This window comes from Dasypus novemcinctus, chromosome 20, assembly GCF_030445035.2.
Source record: "Dasypus novemcinctus isolate mDasNov1 chromosome 20, mDasNov1.1.hap2, whole genome shotgun sequence".
NCBI lineage: Eukaryota > Metazoa > Chordata > Mammalia > Cingulata > Dasypodidae > Dasypus > Dasypus novemcinctus.
The window spans coordinates 35,404,067-35,422,586 of NC_080692.1; the positions used below are offsets into that span (position 1 = coordinate 35,404,067).

At 43.2% G+C, this 18,520-nt stretch overlaps 1 protein-coding gene across 2 annotated transcripts in view; it reads right to left on the minus strand.

Annotated features, from left to right (window-relative positions):
* The window catches only part of GRIN2B (glutamate ionotropic receptor NMDA type subunit 2B), a 475,047-nt gene that overhangs the window by 43,459 nt on the left and 413,068 nt on the right, over window positions 1-18,520 (minus strand). For both annotated transcript variants that reach the window (XM_058282823.2, XM_058282824.2), the window contains 2 exons: window positions 17,330-17,455; window positions 14,105-14,334 (listed from right to left, as the gene is read on the minus strand). In XM_058282823.2, the coding sequence (XP_058138806.1) occupies window positions 14,105-14,334; window positions 17,330-17,455 (356 nt within the window). The remainder of the gene's footprint in view (window positions 1-14,104; window positions 14,335-17,329; window positions 17,456-18,520) is intronic.

Below are 18,520 nucleotides of genomic sequence, written 5' to 3' on the forward strand. Positions count from 1 at the left end.
TGGCTGAGTCTTAATTTTCTCTTTTGCAAAGTAGAAAAAAAAATCTACCTGAAAGGCTTAGGGGAGAAGCAAATGAGACAAAAACATACAGTAACTAGCCCAGGGCATGCAACTGAATCGTCACTAGTGACTGAGGCCCTCTCTGAGATTGTAATTACTGATGTGGTTTATATAGTGATTATCATGGATGAGGGCCATGGTTGCTAATATTGCAAAAGAACACACAATCAGAAGTTCATTTAATTTTGGCTTCAGAATGCAATGTTTAACAGGCAGGCTCCAACCTATGAACATGTCGTCTGCCATAGTTCATTTATAGATCAATTGTTCAGAAACAGAAATACATTCCCATACAGAAACAGCACTGTAAACGGTTAGCTCATTAATGGCAATTTAATACACAAGAGAGCACACCTTTATTTTAATATTATTATCCTATGCTCTGGGGACAATTAATTCATTTAACAAACTTCCGATATACCAGGTACTGTCCCAGGTGTTGAAGAGACAGAGCTATTGGAGTTGCTTTCTGTTGCCTCTAGGAAATTACAATCCAGGGAAGGAAATAGGTACTCAACGACGCCAGTGGAAGATGACCCAGGTGCTGTCGGAAGACAGGGGTGGGGAATCTGGGGATATGGTGGTGGTGCTGGGGTAATGAAGTCCAGGAAGAGTACAGCCATTGTACTTCACTTTCCATACCCACACCCTGCTTCCTGTAGGGGCCATGGTGCTCTCCTAAGCTCCTCACCAAAGGATCCAAACCTGACAGTCCCTATTTTCCTGTACGTGGTGGGACTTATCCTAGAACATGTATGATTCCAAAACAACTTCCAACCAAAAAGTAAAGTTGTGTCATGAACACTCTATTTAGGAGGAGCTAGGAAACTGCCCAACTTCTCAATGCCAAATTCCTCCTACTCCCACTCCATGCTGCTGAGAACACAACTGCCCAGCATAAATGCCCCTCACTGCTGTGTGGACTGTCCGCCTGCCTTGTACTCCTGACATTGGACAGGACTGGGTTGACAGTTACATAATTCAATTAAAAGCCTATTTTGGATGACTTGGGCTTGAGAGGCAAGATTGTAAATCCCAAATTCAAGAGATTCTGAAGTGCTGGGGCAAGGTAACAAGGTGAGACAGTCAAGAGAGAACTAAGTCCTCACTATTGTGATTAATGGGGAAAGAAAATAACTCTTTCTCTGCATATAGTAGACCAGATGAATGCATGAATGGTGCAGGCCTTTTTCAAATTAATTAATCTCATGATGTGAGAGAGAGAGTGTCTATTTATTTCTCCTTGTATGTGTTGATCATATTTGTGCACTTGGCAATGGTGAATCACGCTAACACTAGACCACAGGTTTTCTGTGCATGACCCCATGCTTGCTCATCATGTTCTATGAGATGCTTATATGGTTGTCAGACCAAAGAGATGTTTAAGGAATCAAATCATTCTGTCCACACTGCTTGAACTTCGAATCATGTCTGACCTGGTGGTGACTTTCTAGGTCACGGCTGAGTTGCACAAGGGTAACCCTGTCTGGTGCTGAGAACCTGCATTGACTTTGACTCTGCCTTCATCTCCCCTTGAAGCGTTCTCATCCTTTTTACATCAGAGAGTTAAAGCAACTCCTCTGGCAGCAGCCTCTTCTCATTAGCAATCTGGAATCACTGCTGTGCTGAAGGCTGCATTGTTCTTCAGTGTTTGAATATCAGTTTGCATAATGAAGCAGGTGAGAGTGCCTCTTGCCTGTTCAGGCGGTCCTGATTGGCAGAGAGAAAGGGATGTGTATGTAATTGGTTGCAATTAATTTGATACACTTTTATAAGGATAAAAAGAAAAAGCAGAAAATTGCTTAGTGCTCCGAGTAAAAGACACATCTGTGCACTGTGTGGTGTGTGTGTGTGTTTGCAGTGAGGGTGGCTGTGTTGTGTTAAGGCATGCATGTTCAAGTGTATTTATGTTTTCCTGAGAGTGAAAACAGGTTCTCTCCCCAGAGGCTCTTCTGCTCAGGAGGTCCTCTGCTGCAGCGTCCTTCATCGCACAATGCCATTGGCCATCTTGAGTCATTTGTATTGGAGGCCACTGGGAAACATGAGTGGAAACCTCAGCATTCTTCTCTCAGTACCAGGATGACACCCAGCTCCACATCTCTTTTGTACCCAATCCAAAAAAGGCTGGGTCACAGCTGTCTCAGGGTCTGCTGACAATCAGTTCTTGCAAGAAACTTAACTGGCTTATACTTAACTTAGACCATACTGTGGCACTAGTGCTAAGCTGGGACATGTGTGAGGGAGTTTCAGAGAATTAAACATTTAGGAAATTTAATATCAAGGTGGTTTACAGTCAAGAGCTATCACGCTTGGTCTTCTGGGGTACGGCTCAAATGCCAGCCCCTTCCTCACTCTAACTGCAAGGGGTGAATAGCAAGCTCTCTGAGAGGTCCTCTCAAAGCCCCTCTAGTTGGTTTGAGGAGGTTGGGAGAAAAAGGGGGGATGCCACAACAACCCTCCCCCCCGCCATAACTTCCACCAGTCATTTTCTCTTACAACCCTTTTGATACCTTCAGTTTTCTGGCTAACTCCTTGGTAGGTCCTGCACAGGCAAGAGCTTTCACCACCTACAACTTTCTTTCCTGTCAGTGAATTTAGTGTAAAAGGGTTCCTCCCGTCACTGATATGAACGCTCTGCCTTACTCCCTCGCATCCCAGCAGCCACTGCCCTTATTGCCCGCCAGAAAGAACTGCTCTTGTAGACTAACCTCATGCTTTTCAATGTGAGGACGGAGACCACAAGCGCCCTCCTCCTGATTCTTCCTACTAGAATAAGGGCCTGGCAATCCAGGCTGCTCCCATCCTGAGGGGCTGGCTCGCCTGCTTCCTTTCTCTTTCCACCCTGGCAGTATCAGGATCATGTTGGCCTGGAGTCAGTGTTTTGCCCCTCAAATCAAACCCCAAACAGGAGTGGATTAAAATACTACAGGAAACCCCTGACACGATAGTGTTTACAGAGCATAAGCACTCTTTTAATGGCTCTCTGTGACCCATCTGAGAAAGGGAAACGACATTAAATTGTAAACCACATGATTGGTGTTTCCCCAGCCTCAGGCACTCTCTGATCACACTGGCCCCAGCACATGCCTAGTTTCATCGAAAGATTCCAGAAATCTAACAGGCTGCTTGTAGTTTGCTGAGGACCTCATCCACTCCCGTTATCATTGGAGGTGGGGCCGTCAGAAGAGCAAGAAAGCCCAACTATCCACAAAAGCCTAGAGCCAGCCGGGGCCACCATTTTCACTGTGACTATAAATGTGACTCTGCGAAAACCTGATTCACTCTAAGCCTGATGCCTTTGGTCACATATGAATTTTCATGGCTGCATTAATTTGTCTCAAAGGACTCAGACTTAGTTGCCTAGAAGTGAAACACTAATTCTTAATAAATCCTCAACCCAGGAGCCAAGATTTCACGAGCATATACAAAAGTTTAGCCCCCTTATACTGAAACTCGTATTTATGATTTTTGTCCTAAATCAGAGAGAAAAGACTGTGGACAACTCTTTTATTTTCCTTTGATGAAAATAAACGTCAGAATGAAGAAACTGCTTTGAATAGTCATCTAAACAGAACAGATCTCTTCTCTTAGAACCAGGGCCTCAGCTGTACGCGGATTCCAAGTTCAGTGGAGCAGTCGAGAGCCACTTAACGCTTCCACAGCTGGGAGAGGTGCCTAGACAGGGAGAGGCCGCGTTTGCAGGCTGCACAGATAAATTCAATGATCTGACCAGTTCAAAAGACTTACAAGGTTCTCTCACTTCCCAAAGAATAAGTACAGTATTCCATGCTATGTGTTTTGATTTCTGTAACTTGCTGCCTGTTGCCAGCTTTCATTTTGGGCCCAGATCAATTCAATTCAGATGGGGAAGTTGTGAAATCATACTCACTCTGATTTGCCTAGTTTCTATTTTTCTTACAAATTTATGGCTATAGGAAGTCTCTGGTCATCTTAATATCTTGCATAGGGACATACCACTAAGAGGAGGACTATAGAGCAGAACTTGCCCAAGGTTGTTCTGACGCTACATCTTCCTTTTTTTTTTCTCCTTCCTTCCTTCTCCTCCCTCTCTCCCTTCCTCTTCTTTTTGGCACAAAGATGGTTCAATAATGTCAGCTGAATGAGACAAATTTCCTTATTTTTCCAGTTAAGGAAGACAAACTTCTTGAGGTACACTTTGTGAAATTCATGTTCTCTACACTTGGGAAACTTGTTTTCTCCATGTAGCTTTGTAAGTGCCAAGTTACCAATTATGCATTTATCTTAATGTAAGTTTGGAAAGATCATATATGTGTATGTGTATCCATATATACATACATGTGGGTGTGTGCTCCTGTATAACAAGGAATGTAACATGGAAAATATAGTCGTCTACAAGAATAGAAAGGACAGCTGTTTGCCCTAGATATGAAAAGAATCACCTGTGCCCAATGCTCAAGTCAAGTCCCTTTCACTGCTAAGATTTGAACAACACAGCACAATCCAGATATAGGAGGAATACACTAATAATGTTTTACTCCATGAGAAGAATTGTCAAACTGGAACCTTTCCCTAAACATGACTTCAATCCCCTTTGACAATGACATTACTACTAAGAGGTCTAGTAGAAAGTTGTGTGGGAAGTGTGCAAACAAATAATATATTAAATGTGTGTGAAACTAATGTCAAGCAGGCCCAAAGATGGAGCAATGATGTTTAGACTTTTATTGTCTCTCTAAAATGAACCAACACAGGGAAGACCCTTTGCATGTGAAACCTCTCTGCACAGCTTCAGTGGGAGGTAGACCAGTTCTCCTAAGCAGCAGAGGATAAGTGAGAAGAGGAAGGGGATCTGATCCTTACTGTGAGAAATGTCCACTTGAGAAGGATTGGGCAGGAGACTGAGATGAATGGGAGCAGCACTCAAGGCTAAAATGTGCAACAGGCTCAGAGGATAGGTTGCACGAGGAGGCATCACGGTGCTTTGTTAGTTTTCTGTGGTTGCTGTAATGAATTACCACAAACACGGTAGCTAAAAACAATGGGGATGATTTATTCTCATATTGTTCTGCAGGCTAGAAGTCTGAATTCAAGATGCCATCAGGTCTGTCCTCCCTTTGTCAGATCGAGAGGACAAACTTCTTTGCCTCTTCCTGCTTCTGATAGCTCCAGGGGTTCCTCGCGGTGGCTTCACTCCAATCTCCTTCTGCACATGGTCTTTTCCTCCTTGTAGCGTCTCTTCTTTGTCAGTCTCTTTTGGCCCTTCTCTTAAGGTCACTTGTCATGGATTTAGAGCCCACCCGTACAATAGAGGATGGTCTCATCTTGAGGTCCTTAATTCATATACATCTGTAAAGACCCTTTTACCAAATAAGGTCACATTTATAGGTTCTGGGATATATCTTTTGGGGGGCTGCCATTCAAGCCACTACAGGCCCCAACAGGAAAGCAGAGCTCTGGAGTGAGGAAACCTGTGTGGGAAGTCATGGAATATCAGGAAGCAGTTTGTCATTTATAGGGAGCAGGGCAAAGAGAAGCCTAATACTGTGAAAGAGCACACAGAAAGAAGGAGATAAAGGAGACTCTGAGGCTCTGTTGAGACCCCAATTGTCAGCATGGGTCATCTACATCCTGGGACTGGAAGGGGGACCACTGCTGAACACCTGCAGCCTCAGTCAAGATGAACTCAGTAATACATCTGTAAATAAAACCAAAGAAGACATGGTGGTACCTGACCCTGACCAATAAACCTGGCGCTGGCCATGCACCAGGGCTTTGTTGTAGACAGAGGTCACTATGGTAGGGATGAGAGATGCTCAATACTTGGGGCAGTAGTACATGAAAAGGGCCAGATTGGCTCTGCTAATTTAGCCATTAAGAGACAAAGCAGCAGGTGTCCCTTCTTCTGCCCATGCATGTGGCTGCACACACCCAAGGTTTTCCTCTTCTGTCACTTCCTCTAGACTAGCTCCAGAGGATTCCTGGGCAATGAATCATACCCTTACTTTTTGCTTAGCTACGTGGAGGTCCAGCCCAGGCCCTAGTAGTGATGCTTGCATGTTCCTCTATTAAGCTATTTTTAGCCTCGTATTCCATAGTCCGACAAAGACAGCCTGGGCCAGAACCAGGGTTTGACAGATCAGGGTTGAGGTCAGCTGCCTCCTTCTGGCTTTCAGCCTAAAGTTAATAGGGCAAGGGAAATACATTTGAGCAGTGAAAAGCATGGACCCATTTCCAACCACAAGCTCACACACCACCCAAACATTTCTGTGTACTTGTGTTGTAAATATTCTCATCGCTAGGCTGTGTGCTTATCACCAGCCTGGTTTTCTTACAGAACGTACATTTGCTTATTTGTTTGTATGTTGGTTTAAAACTCATACCCTGTTTAATTCCCAAAGGGACAAAAGGAGACTTGCAAGCCCTACGGTCGTTACACAGGTGTTTAAGTTTGTCCTCCTTGTACTTCCATGCTACAGGCAGAGATGCTGCCCTCACCACAAAGATGAGCACCTTTCTGACGTTTAAAAGTTATAGATGGAATCAGTGTAACTGTGGGGCAATGGAAGTGTTCCACAAGATTATGCAAGGATGGACAGAGGACATGTTAAATTACACCAAAAATGTATAGGGGCCTATAAGCTAAAATGTAAATCATAATGTAAAACATAAGATAACAAAAAATTTAGAAAATTGTATAGTCTAAAATATAAACCATAATGTAAAACCAAGTGTAACCTTGTTTGAAAGCTATTGTCTCAATATCTGTATATCAGTTGCAGTAAATATAGTATGAACATGTAAAAGGATTATTGCTGGGGAAGGAACAAAGTGTCTTAGGTTGGATATGTGGGAGTACTGTATATTGTATATATGAATTACTGTGATCTAAAACTTTTGTGAAGACAAGCTTAATAATGAGAAAAAAAAACAAAGAAAATGAAAGGATGTAGAGACTGAGGAAGAGTTGGAAGAAGTTGCCTTGTCAATGTGCATACAGGGCAACTCTTATTGCAGTGATGGAAGGCAAAACATCAAAAACAAAACTTTTTCATTTTTTAAGTTTTTGATACCCCAATTTACTTTTACTTTAATATTTCTAAATTAGTTTGTATTCTATATCTAACCTTTAAACCCATCGCTATATTCCATTTTACTATTAATGGAACCTGGCAATATATTGGGCTTCATTTTCAGGGAAGTTTTGGATAACAGAGAGGTTCAACAATGGCAGGGGAGAAAGAGATGTTATTGATAGGGGGCACATGGTTGAGAGGGAGTTCTCCAGGGCATATATATAGGGGACATAAAAATGTTTGGATATTTTCATAGTGGTTACAGTTAAAAACGACAACAGAGGGGGTGCTGAGTTCTTAGCCAGGGGAGCTCTATCACATTCCCTAATGGAACAGCAATAATCCCCATGTGCAACAGCAAAGACCAAAAAAGAAGGATGGTCCAACAATGAGCCCTTGATGGCAATGACTATGGCTGTGAGACTGTGCGCCTGAAATAAGAACTAGGCCTAGAGCCGCAGGGTGTCCAAGAGTTACCTCCTGAGAGCCTCCATGTTGCTCAAATGCGGCCAGTCTCGAAGCCAAACTCAGCATGTAAATGCACTGCCTTCCCCCCAGCATGGGACATGATTCCCAGGGATGAGCCTCCCTGGCACTGAGGGATTACTACTAAGTACCAGCTGATGATGTAACTAGAAAACCACCTTGAATAAAAGGGTCAACTCAGACCAGCAGAATATCTCAGCCTACATGTAATATCAGGAGTTAAAAATGGTTTTCGACCTTGAATAAAAGGGGGAAATGGAAAGGACAAATGAGTTTATATGGCTATGAGCCTCCAAAAAAGAGCCAGGAGGTCATCAGAGGGGTCACCCTTATGCACACCTCAGCAGAGTCCCAGAGACAGCTAAAGTAGATACAACTCCAGGTATTGGTTCTTCTGAGGGCTACAGAGACCCATAGATTCTATGGTCAGGGCAGATGGAATTCAGTGCCATGTCAGTTGGCCCTACTTTGGATTTTGTGTTCCTGTGTGATGGAGTTGGACTTAGATGTGATCTTTGTTCACAAGCCTCTTCTGTTACTTATACCAGACCTGTAGTTGGTGCTGGGGTTTAGTGTATACTCAGGGGACCTGAATCTCTGGACTGTCCATGTGATAGCCAGGCCCTGAGCCTCAACAGACTTGCAACTCCTATCCTCTGGTTTATTGGACTTACCCCAGCCAGCTAACAAGGAGGTGAAGAAGGTCAACCACTACACCAGGAAGCCAAGAGTGCCTATAACTGAAAGCAGAATTGCATCCAGCATCCATGTAGAATCTAAGCCCCCTCTAGATATAGATGTGGAGTGGACATAACCATTCCAGGGTCCACAGGATGGAGGAATAGAGTATGGATTAGAGTGGACTTACTGATATTCTATTCATGAACTATTGTGATTAGTAATCAAAGAAAATGTAGCATTGATGTGGAGAAGGAGCCATTGTAGCTGCTGAGGGTAGGGTGTGGGAAGGAGAGAGGTGATGTGGGGGCATTTTCAGGACTTGGAGTTGTCCTGGGTGGGACTATAGGGACAGTTACTGGACATTGTGTGTCTTCCCATGGCCCACTGGGTGGACTGGGGGAGAGTGTAAACTATAATGTGGACTACTGACCATGTGGTGCAGCAGTGCTCAGAGATGTGTTTCATCAAGTGCAATGAATGTCCCATGATGATGGAGGATGTTGTTGTTATGGGAGGAGCGGGGTGAGGGGTTTGGGGGGCATATGGGGACCTCATATTTTTTGAATGTAACATTTAAAAAAATCAATAAAGACAAAGCTCATTAAAAAAAAAAGTGAATGAATGGGAAGTGGCAGTGGCTCAATCAGTTGAGTTCCCGTCTACCATATGGAAGGCCCTGGATTTGTGTCCTAGGGCCTCCTTGTGAAGGCAGGCTTGTCCACTTGCTGCAGAGAGCCACCGGCCCGGATGCCACGGAGTGCCACCTGGCCTGCAAGCACCTCAGAGTGCTGCCTGGCAAGTGCCACAGAGAGCCAACTCAGCAAGGTGACGCAACAAAAAGGGAGACAAGTAAAATGCACAGAAGAGCGTGCAGCAAATGGACACACAGGGCAGACAAGCAAGCAAGCTGCGGGAGTAGCGGGGGGGAATAAATAAAAATTATACAGACACACAGAAAAATGTACAGCGAATGGACATTGACAGAAAGCAAAACACCAGAAGGGGGTAATAAAAAAAAAAAAACCCAAAAGTTAATGAAGTTCCTTCCCCTAGTTCCTGGAGGAAAAGAACTGCAAATTACAGTGCAGGCATATGTCACTCATGACATGGTATGGTATGAATATATGGAGCAGGGCCCTGGCAGCCCCGGGACGTGCAGGGAGCCTGATAGCAGACAGTAGTCTTCTGTGACCTTAGCAGATCCCGACTCCTGGCAGACTTCCTTAATCCCTACCTTTAAACCCCATTGACTCCATAAATGACCCTTCTCTCTCCTGGTGCCTCCCACTCTCCCCCATTCCCAACAGTAGCGTAAAGATTCGGATTGGGTCATATTTAGGGTTCTTTAGTCTGCACAAGTATTGGGAATCATCATTATATTCTGTTTACATTAGCACTTTTGAAAGACTTATTAAAGTATAAATGTTAGAATATTACCTAATTATTATGGCTCAATTACTCAGATAACTCTTACTTTTAGGAACGGAAAATGACTGAAACCATTATGTTTTTACAAGGTAGATGGAAGGATAAAAAGAAAGTGATTTAACTGAAAAAAGCATCAGGGTCTGGAAAGGGTTCTGTGGCTGCCAGGAACATCATAAAGGTAAATTATTTCACCTCTCCAAGCTTTAGTTTCCTTGTCTGTAAACAAAGATTTTAACAGTACTGTTTTAGTTTGCCAAAAGCTATCAAAAGCAAGATACGAGAAATGGGCTGGCTGTTATGATGGGTATTTATTAGCATAAGGCTTAGAGTTCTGAGGCCTTGAAAATGTCCAAATCAAGGCTTCCCAGGCAATGCTTTTCCCCCTGAAGACCAGCTGTCAGCAATCCTGGCCTCTTCTGTCCTATATCATAGACAAGGCACATGGCTGCATCTGTGGGTCTCCCTTCTCTTGCAGGTTTCAGTGCTCTAGCTTCTGGCTTCCTTTTTCAGCTTCTGTAGATTTCTCTCTCTCTGTCTCTCCGTATTCATCCATTTATAAAGGACTTCAGTAAGAGGATTAAGATTCACCATGGGTCATGTTCTACTAAATTAATCTAATCAAAAGTCCCCCCAACCCCATAATAGGTTTACACAAACAGGAATGGATTAGCACTAAGGACAAGATTTTCTCGGATCCCTAAAAGACTCAAACTACCACAAGCACTGTTGCATATGATAATCTATGTAATGTACCAGGCACTGTGCCTGGCTCACAACAAGAGCTGGAAAAATAGCTGTGATATTATTGTTGTTGAAGCTTTATTAATAATAATTTTATTTATTAAGATAATGATTGTTAGTGACAATAGTAATCACAGAGGTTGAGAAGGATGTGATAAAGTGGAGGTGCTGTAATTAAATGAATGGGCCGGAAATTAGATGAGAAGGTGGGGGCAAAGGGTAGCAATGCCAAACATCAGCTACATCACAACTTTGCCTAAAATAAGCTATGAGCGAGGCTTCCTGGCAGAGAGACTTTAAAGCCAAACACATAGGGACTCACACTTTGACTTTATCACTTGATTTAGGGAATTTTTTAACTTTCCAGAGTCTCAGTGTCCTCATCTGTAAAATGGGACTAATCATGGCTGTATAAAGATTATACATATGCTACATATATAACATACATAATGTATATATGTATTGCCTAGCAAATACGTCTACTCCGTTACCTGGCCAAGTTCTTTCCCCTTCATACTGTACTTTATAGGCTGCAAAATGAAGATTTTGTCTGGATAGGTAAAAAATACGAGAATTAGCATGTGGTTCTTTGTTGGGAGAATGATGTCACCAGCTTTCTCAGAAACACCTTCCACTGGGAGAGGTGAACGTAAAGCAGGGCTCCTAAATGTTATTATATACCTTGCACGTCTATGGAGTTACGGCACATAGTGGAATAATTCTGAATTCACTAATGTAATATGCTACACAAAGTGGAAGGCATCCAGTAAAAAGGAGCACAAAAAATAGGTTTTCATGGAAATTCAACTCTGAACATTCTGATTTTGTACCTTAACATAAATGAGGACTGAGTATAATTTTCTGCCATAAACATAATTTTTAAAACTATAAATCTAATGGCTAAAAACATTGTCCCATTATCACTCAAGATATTTATCATTTATTCTGAGTTATATGGAAGATATGTCATCCCCAAGTTTAGAAACTCTTCTCCATTATAAATGTTACTTTCCTTGATGAAAATTTAATTACATTGTAAAAGCATCATGAAAAATCATCTCACCTCTACTATGACACTTATTTTTGAAGTTCTTTTTTCTTTTCTTTTTCTTAATTTACAGAAAACACTTTAGACATTGCCTTCTTAGTCCTGAGACACTAAGTATTTGGAATAAAACTAATAAGAATTTAACGTTTTAAGTACAATTTCAGACAAGTCTCCTTCTGATTTATATCACTGTTCCTGACACTGATATGCAGTTATAATTCATTAGTTACTTAAATGTTTTCTATAATTATGTAAATTATGTTGACACTTTCTGGTAGGATGCTTATACTTTATTACTTTCCCATTTGCTACATTCTGAAATGTATCAGATAACCATTTTCAACCATTTTCAAAGTAAACAGCTGTTAAAGGGCTCTTGCTCTCTTCTTGCTTTCTTTGCCTGCAATGCTTAGGCCAGTGCTTGGCACAAGAGGCTCTTAAGTAAATGTCCTCTCTTTCTCCACAGCCTTTTCCCCCTCCCTCCTTCCTTCCCTCCATTGCTTCCTTTCAGCTTCCTTCCTTCTTTCCTGTTTTTATTTTCCCCTTCCCTTGCTTCCTTTTATGATAACCAAGTCATGGCACCTGACCTTGGGAGATCATGGCCAGATAGACAGAGATATGGTCAAGTACAGGACCACAGATTATTAAAATATAATGTTGAGCAAAACATTGTTATACAAGTGTGAGTAATTATTATGACAGAAGAGAAAATGATGGACTGCCCAGATAAGCCAAGGAAAGCTCCCCAAATGAAGTAATTTCTAATCTGGTCCTTGAAGTTTGAGTAGGAATTTAGTATATGAAGAAGGAAGGAGAATATCCCAGGAAGATGCAAGGATAGAGGCATGGTCAGGAATGGACGAAGTCTTGAGGATACCTGGTATGTGGAATGCAGGTATATGCACTGGGGGATGAGACCAGAGTGGTGGGGAACACTGGGGCTCATTGGTGAGGGGCCTTGACTGCCACACTGAGTAGAAATTGCCTCTGTTCCATAAGCACTGGAGCCACTGAAGGGCTTTAAGCAAATAACTGATGGGATCCAACTTTCCAGAATATAAACGCAAGGTGTGGAGCACAGACAGGTGCACATGTTCTCTTTTCCATGCAGCCTAGGACTTCACGTTCTTTCAAAACCACAAAAGGAGAAACAATCTCCCTCCATTCCTGATAGCCCATGATGATACAGGAAAGATACAGTGCTCCGAGCGATTTTCAGAGACACTCGAAGAAAACAATGTGATAAATGTGGAGGGTCCCCCACTTGACAGCCTAAAACTCCAGGAAGGGCTATGGTTCATCAAACCTCTGCCATATCAATCCATGGGGACATGGTCCCTTCGTCCTCTGCTATGTCCATGGGGAGAAGGAAATACAAAAGGGAATACTAAAAAACAAGGGAGAAAATTTTAAAAAAGGAAGACAAATCAGAGAAAGAGATAAAGTGAAGAAGGAATCAGAATTATATGTGTGTTCAAGAAGCTTGTTTATCTTCCCTGCTTGCTTTTGAGTGTTTTTGGAGTACCAGATGGGCAGATGGAAAAATCAGAACCTGAGTCCCAAAAGAGAATGTCTCCTTCTTTTCACTCTTCTCAAACCATTTACTAAGTATATATGGTTTTTCTTGAGGAAATCCCACCCATAAAATCAGTCATCAACTATGTGACCCATTTGGTCTAATGTCACAGCTGTTTCTATCTCATGGCTTCATCCGGGAGGTGGGGGTGGGAACTCACATTTTCTAAATCTCAGGTAAATGTGGAGTAGGAAACTTGCTGTATGTAAAGGTCCCTGAAACATTTTGGGGGGTATCCACGAGCTTTACTGGACACACAGGAAAGTAGCTCTTATCATTAGTCTTGGACTGCTCCGACCATCATGGTTTCAGGAGACAGCTCTCCCATGGAAACTGTGATGCTTCAGGTAGGTCTAGAGTCAGATGTTCTCAGAACAGGTATTGCACACCCTCACTCAGGAATGATGGAAACCAGCAGGCACTTTCCTTCCTCTCCTGACTGCACAGACCAACGCGAGGGCTGGCAATTGGTACAGGGCAACCAATTCATCTGCACCACACAGGGGCAATCGTCAAGTTAAATAGCAGTTACTTCTCTTCAAGACACTTTGTGAGCAACCCTCCTGCTCAACCCCGGGAAACATATGAGTGTACAGGAGAACAAAGGGAGAGCCTACAGTCAAACACCACCGGGAGGAAAATGAGGGTCAGAATTTGCCAGTTTCCCCAGCGTGGGTACACAGGGGCAGCCTTCTAATAACATGCCCAATGGGCCGCCCTGGGCTGACAAGCTACCTAGCCGTACCCAGCAAGACATACCACGTACTCAGAAAGCTGCTCACAAACCAAGCCCCTTATTTGCAGCCCAGGGTGTACTGGTGACAACCTTTTGCTCATCAGGAGGTACGCATGAAGTAATATTATTTCAGTAGGGAAACTGATTTCTGCTCCCATGTCCCCATTTAAAGAAATATAAGAAAGAACGGTCAACTCTAAAGATCTAGGAAAATTACCGCATATGTTGAGAACTCTGATTACAGCACAGAACGGATCGAGGGAATGGTGAGAGGTTTCAAATGGGTCTCTTACCTTTTTGTCACTCAGGCCGGACACCTGGTCCACGTACTCCTCTTGGATCATGAAGGCAGCTAAGTTGGCAGTGTAGCTGGCCAGGAAGATGACAGCAAAGAAGGCCCACACCGACACCATGATCTTGGAGGTGGTCCCCTTTGGGTTCTGCACCGGCACGGAGTTGTTAAACACCAGACCCCAGAGCAGCCAAATGGCTTTGCCGATGGTGAAAGATGGGCCGCCCGGCTCTGGCACGACCAAAAGACAAGGACTGAATGTTAAGACAGGTCCCTCATTTAAACCTACAAGTCCAGAGCAGGAAGCCCTCCAATGAAGATCCAGGCCTTGTATCAATTGCAATTTAGTTTGAGAGCTGGTAGCTCTCTTCTCCTGGGAGCCCTGAGTCAGGCAGAAGAGGGTCCCTTAGGAGAAAAACCAGATGCCAGGGATGTATAGGCTCCTGCTCCAACTAACAGTCTTGATGCAGTCAAGGCAGCGGAGGAGCTTCCTGCCGCCCACCCCCACACACCAACTCCATAATCAGGACCCTCAAGAGCGCATAAAAACTGAATAAGGAAGGCTGACTGTCCTACTATCATCACCCATGCATCCTTATTACCATTGTTCCTGCAATTTGTATTTGTATCTATCAAGGAAGGATTTCAACTTCACACAAGGTCAGCAAGAATTGTGTGGTCTTTTCCTACTGCTGTTACAGACATTCTCCAATTCTATGCACACTGATGCTGGGTATCTTTGATGCATTTTTCTTGATTATTCTTTAGCTTCTTCAGGCATATAACTTACCAATAGATATTTCAAAGGCGACTCTGGAACTGGCCCCCACCAATGCCAACGCCTCCCTACTGGTCTCCTACTGTCTTATCTTCTGGGTAAAAGAATCTCAGAAAGCCCACGAGGTAGCCATAGACCCCTGGCCTAGCCCCCCATATCTCGATACACACAGTTTAAGGGCCTCTACCCATAAAAGTATTGTGACCTCGCAGCTTGGTAATGGTGAACTCTTGCCTGGAGCCTGGGTTTGCATGTCGCCCCCCCCCCCCCCCCAATACAGAAACAGATACCTGCCTGCACAGTTTACAACATACTAGTGCAGGTCTTATGATATTGTCGGTGATTCTGATGGCACATGCTCAGCAAACCAAATCAGCAGTGACAACACATGGTGAACCAAATATCTAACTGCACACCTATCTGTGTGTGTGAACTTAGTTCATGGAATGGATGTGTAACTATAAAGTTGTTTACAGACCCAGGTCTTGTAAATTGCAAAATGCCCCAAGGAAATCTGATATTTAAAAGTAGCTCCAGGTTGATTTCCTTTGTGAAGACAAGCATTGTTTGGCAAAATGAATAAGTGTAAGCCTTTGTTCTTGGTTTTATGAATCTGGATTTTCACCTCCCTGGTTTTCTTCAAGGGTTAGGGGGCACATTAACTTTATTTCCTGCTACTGTCCATCTCCATGTATTGTTGGAAACTGAGGCACAGTGGCCTCTAAAGGAGAGACATGCTGTCTCCATGCTGGTGCTGTCTCCATGACTACGCTTGCAACCTAAGGAATGCGGTGATTTGGGAGTTCCCAGCAAATGGGATGAAACTGTTAAAGGCTGAAAGAAAAGATGAGCACATATCTTTTGTAATGTATAGAACACTTAGACTTTGTACCTTGAGATAAGATTTTTTAAAATTCCTTAGACTATAGGTAATGCTAATAGTTAATACGTGTTGCTCCTTAATGTCACCGTAGGCTAGTGTTTGTGTGTAGTGGCACGTAGGCTATCTATCTTATAGGCTAGTGTTTGGGTGTATAGGCACGTAGGCTACCTATACCTGCTTCTTTGCACATACACTGGGGTATATAAGACCCCCTTGTAATCAATAAAGTTGTCTGATGAGCTTGAGGCTTCAATGCTCTCAGATCCCCTAATCCCAATCTCTCTTTGTCTTTCATTCCCGATGCCCTTCCGGCCTGCGACTCCGACAATATATCTCAATACGCATTCTAGATGTTTCACTTGTCACTGGTGCCTCTCAAAATGGAGCAGAGGTCATGGTTTTAGATGACCCTTTGGCACAGGCTGATAGACCCCAATTATACCATATTGTGGAGATGTCAAGACTTCCACTCCAGGATGCACAAACCAACTAAGAAGGTAGGTCTGCTCCTGTGGTGGCTCACAACCTGGACTGCTTGACAAAGAAGCATCTCAATCCAAAAGATTCTTATTTAATTGGGGTGGGGTGGGCCTGGTTACTTGAATATGCAACCAGGGCAGAAAACCACAATTGTGAAACATATCGTGTTCGAAATCCCCATTCTGGACTTGGTGAATCAGAACATCAGAAAATCAGGTCCAAACATCTTTGTCTTTTAAGAGCCCATAAGATAATTCTTACATAGAGCCAGGGTTAAGAATCTTTCCTCTGGAGGTATAATTCCAGGATAAAGCTTGCATTCTGAATGGGAGAAGACTCAGGGAAGGCGGAATATTTCCTAGTCCAGGAGTTCTCAGGAAGTTTTGGAGGCACTTTATACAAGGACCCCATGGTCCCCTTCGGAAACTTAATGAACTTTATGTAAAGTCTCACAGAGGCCTCAACCACGAGGGAAGACTTTGCATCTCTTGGTGTACTTCACCTGGAAATTTGATCCTGGAGACCGATCCTGGTCTTCCCTACCCATTTTATTTCAAACTGCCAATTCCCATATTCCCTGGCACAGAGGTTTGAGCCAGGGACACATGCTTTGGTGATCTTGTGCCTCAGTATTGATCCTTTGGCTGTGGGAAACTCTACACGACTCCATCAAACTGTATGCTCCAAGGTACCCTATTTTTCCTTACTCTAAATATATGTATAAAACCTGCCTTTTTAGTTACATCTGTTCAGACAGACTATCCTGGCCTAAAGTTATCAAAATCGCTCCCTCTGACATGCTTATACTACATAGATCCAATGCTGGCCTTTCCGTTCATTTGCCTAGGGGTGGAACTGTGCTCTGGGAAAGGATTGAACCAGGGAGGGATATATAGGTTCAAACTAACATCTTAATTGGGGCGTTTCTAAAGAGTCACCAAGCTAGTGACATAGAAGGCTGAGGGTTCATTTTCAGAAATGAAAATGAAAGTTAGGGAGGAGGCAGACACCCAGTAAGGAGTACAGAGATTAGGAATTAAAAATGAGAAAAAAATTCAGAATGCAACAGTTCCGTATGGCCTTACCTCTGCCATCAGCAAGGCACCTGTTATAACCCACGGGGCTGAAATACTCAAAGACAAAGACAGCCACAGCCGAGACGATGAGCAGCATCACAAACATCATAACCCAGACATCAGCGCTGAATGGCTCTACAGAAGAGGAGAGAAAGCTCAGGGTTAACACGGGGAACAAACAGACTCTGATTAAGTCATAATTCATTTGCTCATGCAAACACATATTTTGTGGAAACAACCCACAAATGCCTTCAGTGAGCTGAACCTGGCTCAGGGAGGAGTAAGAGGCTGCGACTGAGTATCCCCATTCCCCTGATGGGTATGCCAAGGTTTTTCTGTTTTTTGTTTTAATTTCAAATCTATAAGGAGGATAGTCTCATGTCCAAGAAATCCATCATTGGACTGATTTCTGGGTCTTTCAGTAACAGGTACATTTGGAAGCAGCAGCACTAAATACGGAGCAAGTGAATCATATGGGACTGACTCTTGCTTTATGGTCTTTGCTGTGGCTCATCTCTGTGTCCACACCACGCAGTGGTGGAAATGCCTTCTCCAATGCTTCAGAACCTTTGAACCAAATTCGTTCTCCACGCACTTCATTTGGCTTTCAACATGCTGGTATTGACTCAGTAACGATAATGTACAATGAATAACTCCTTGCTCTCTTGGCCTACTTCTCTTCAGCCTCCCAGCCTACACTTACTTGTCCAACCCACTTTGATGTGGTATATCTTATTAGACATCATTAGGGTATGAGAATACAAGTCCTTGTCAAAACTCCATCTGCATTGACTGTCAGGGTCTGCAAGAGGGGAAGTGTAACAGATGACAAGGGAACATGTGTAAGATGTAAATGACAAAGCAACTATAATCTATTCCCTGTTACCAGGTGATAGGGTTGCAGGGGCAAGACCAGGCAAGATAGGAAGAATGTTCTAGACATTATTTCTTTAATTTCTTCAGTCATTTTTGCTGAATTCCTTCCAGTTGATCTATACCTCTCTAGTTTCAAACTGAACCCGATATTCCGTGAGCTACCTCTTTGAAGGCCTGTAAAAAGGGACCATCTCTATTCTGCCCCATGATTCAATGCTCCCTCAATTTGTGCCTCAAAAATAGTTGTGGCCTTTTTAGCTGTCACATCACATTGTAAACTCATAACTAAGTAAATTAACATGCCATTTTCTCCGCTTCTAAATC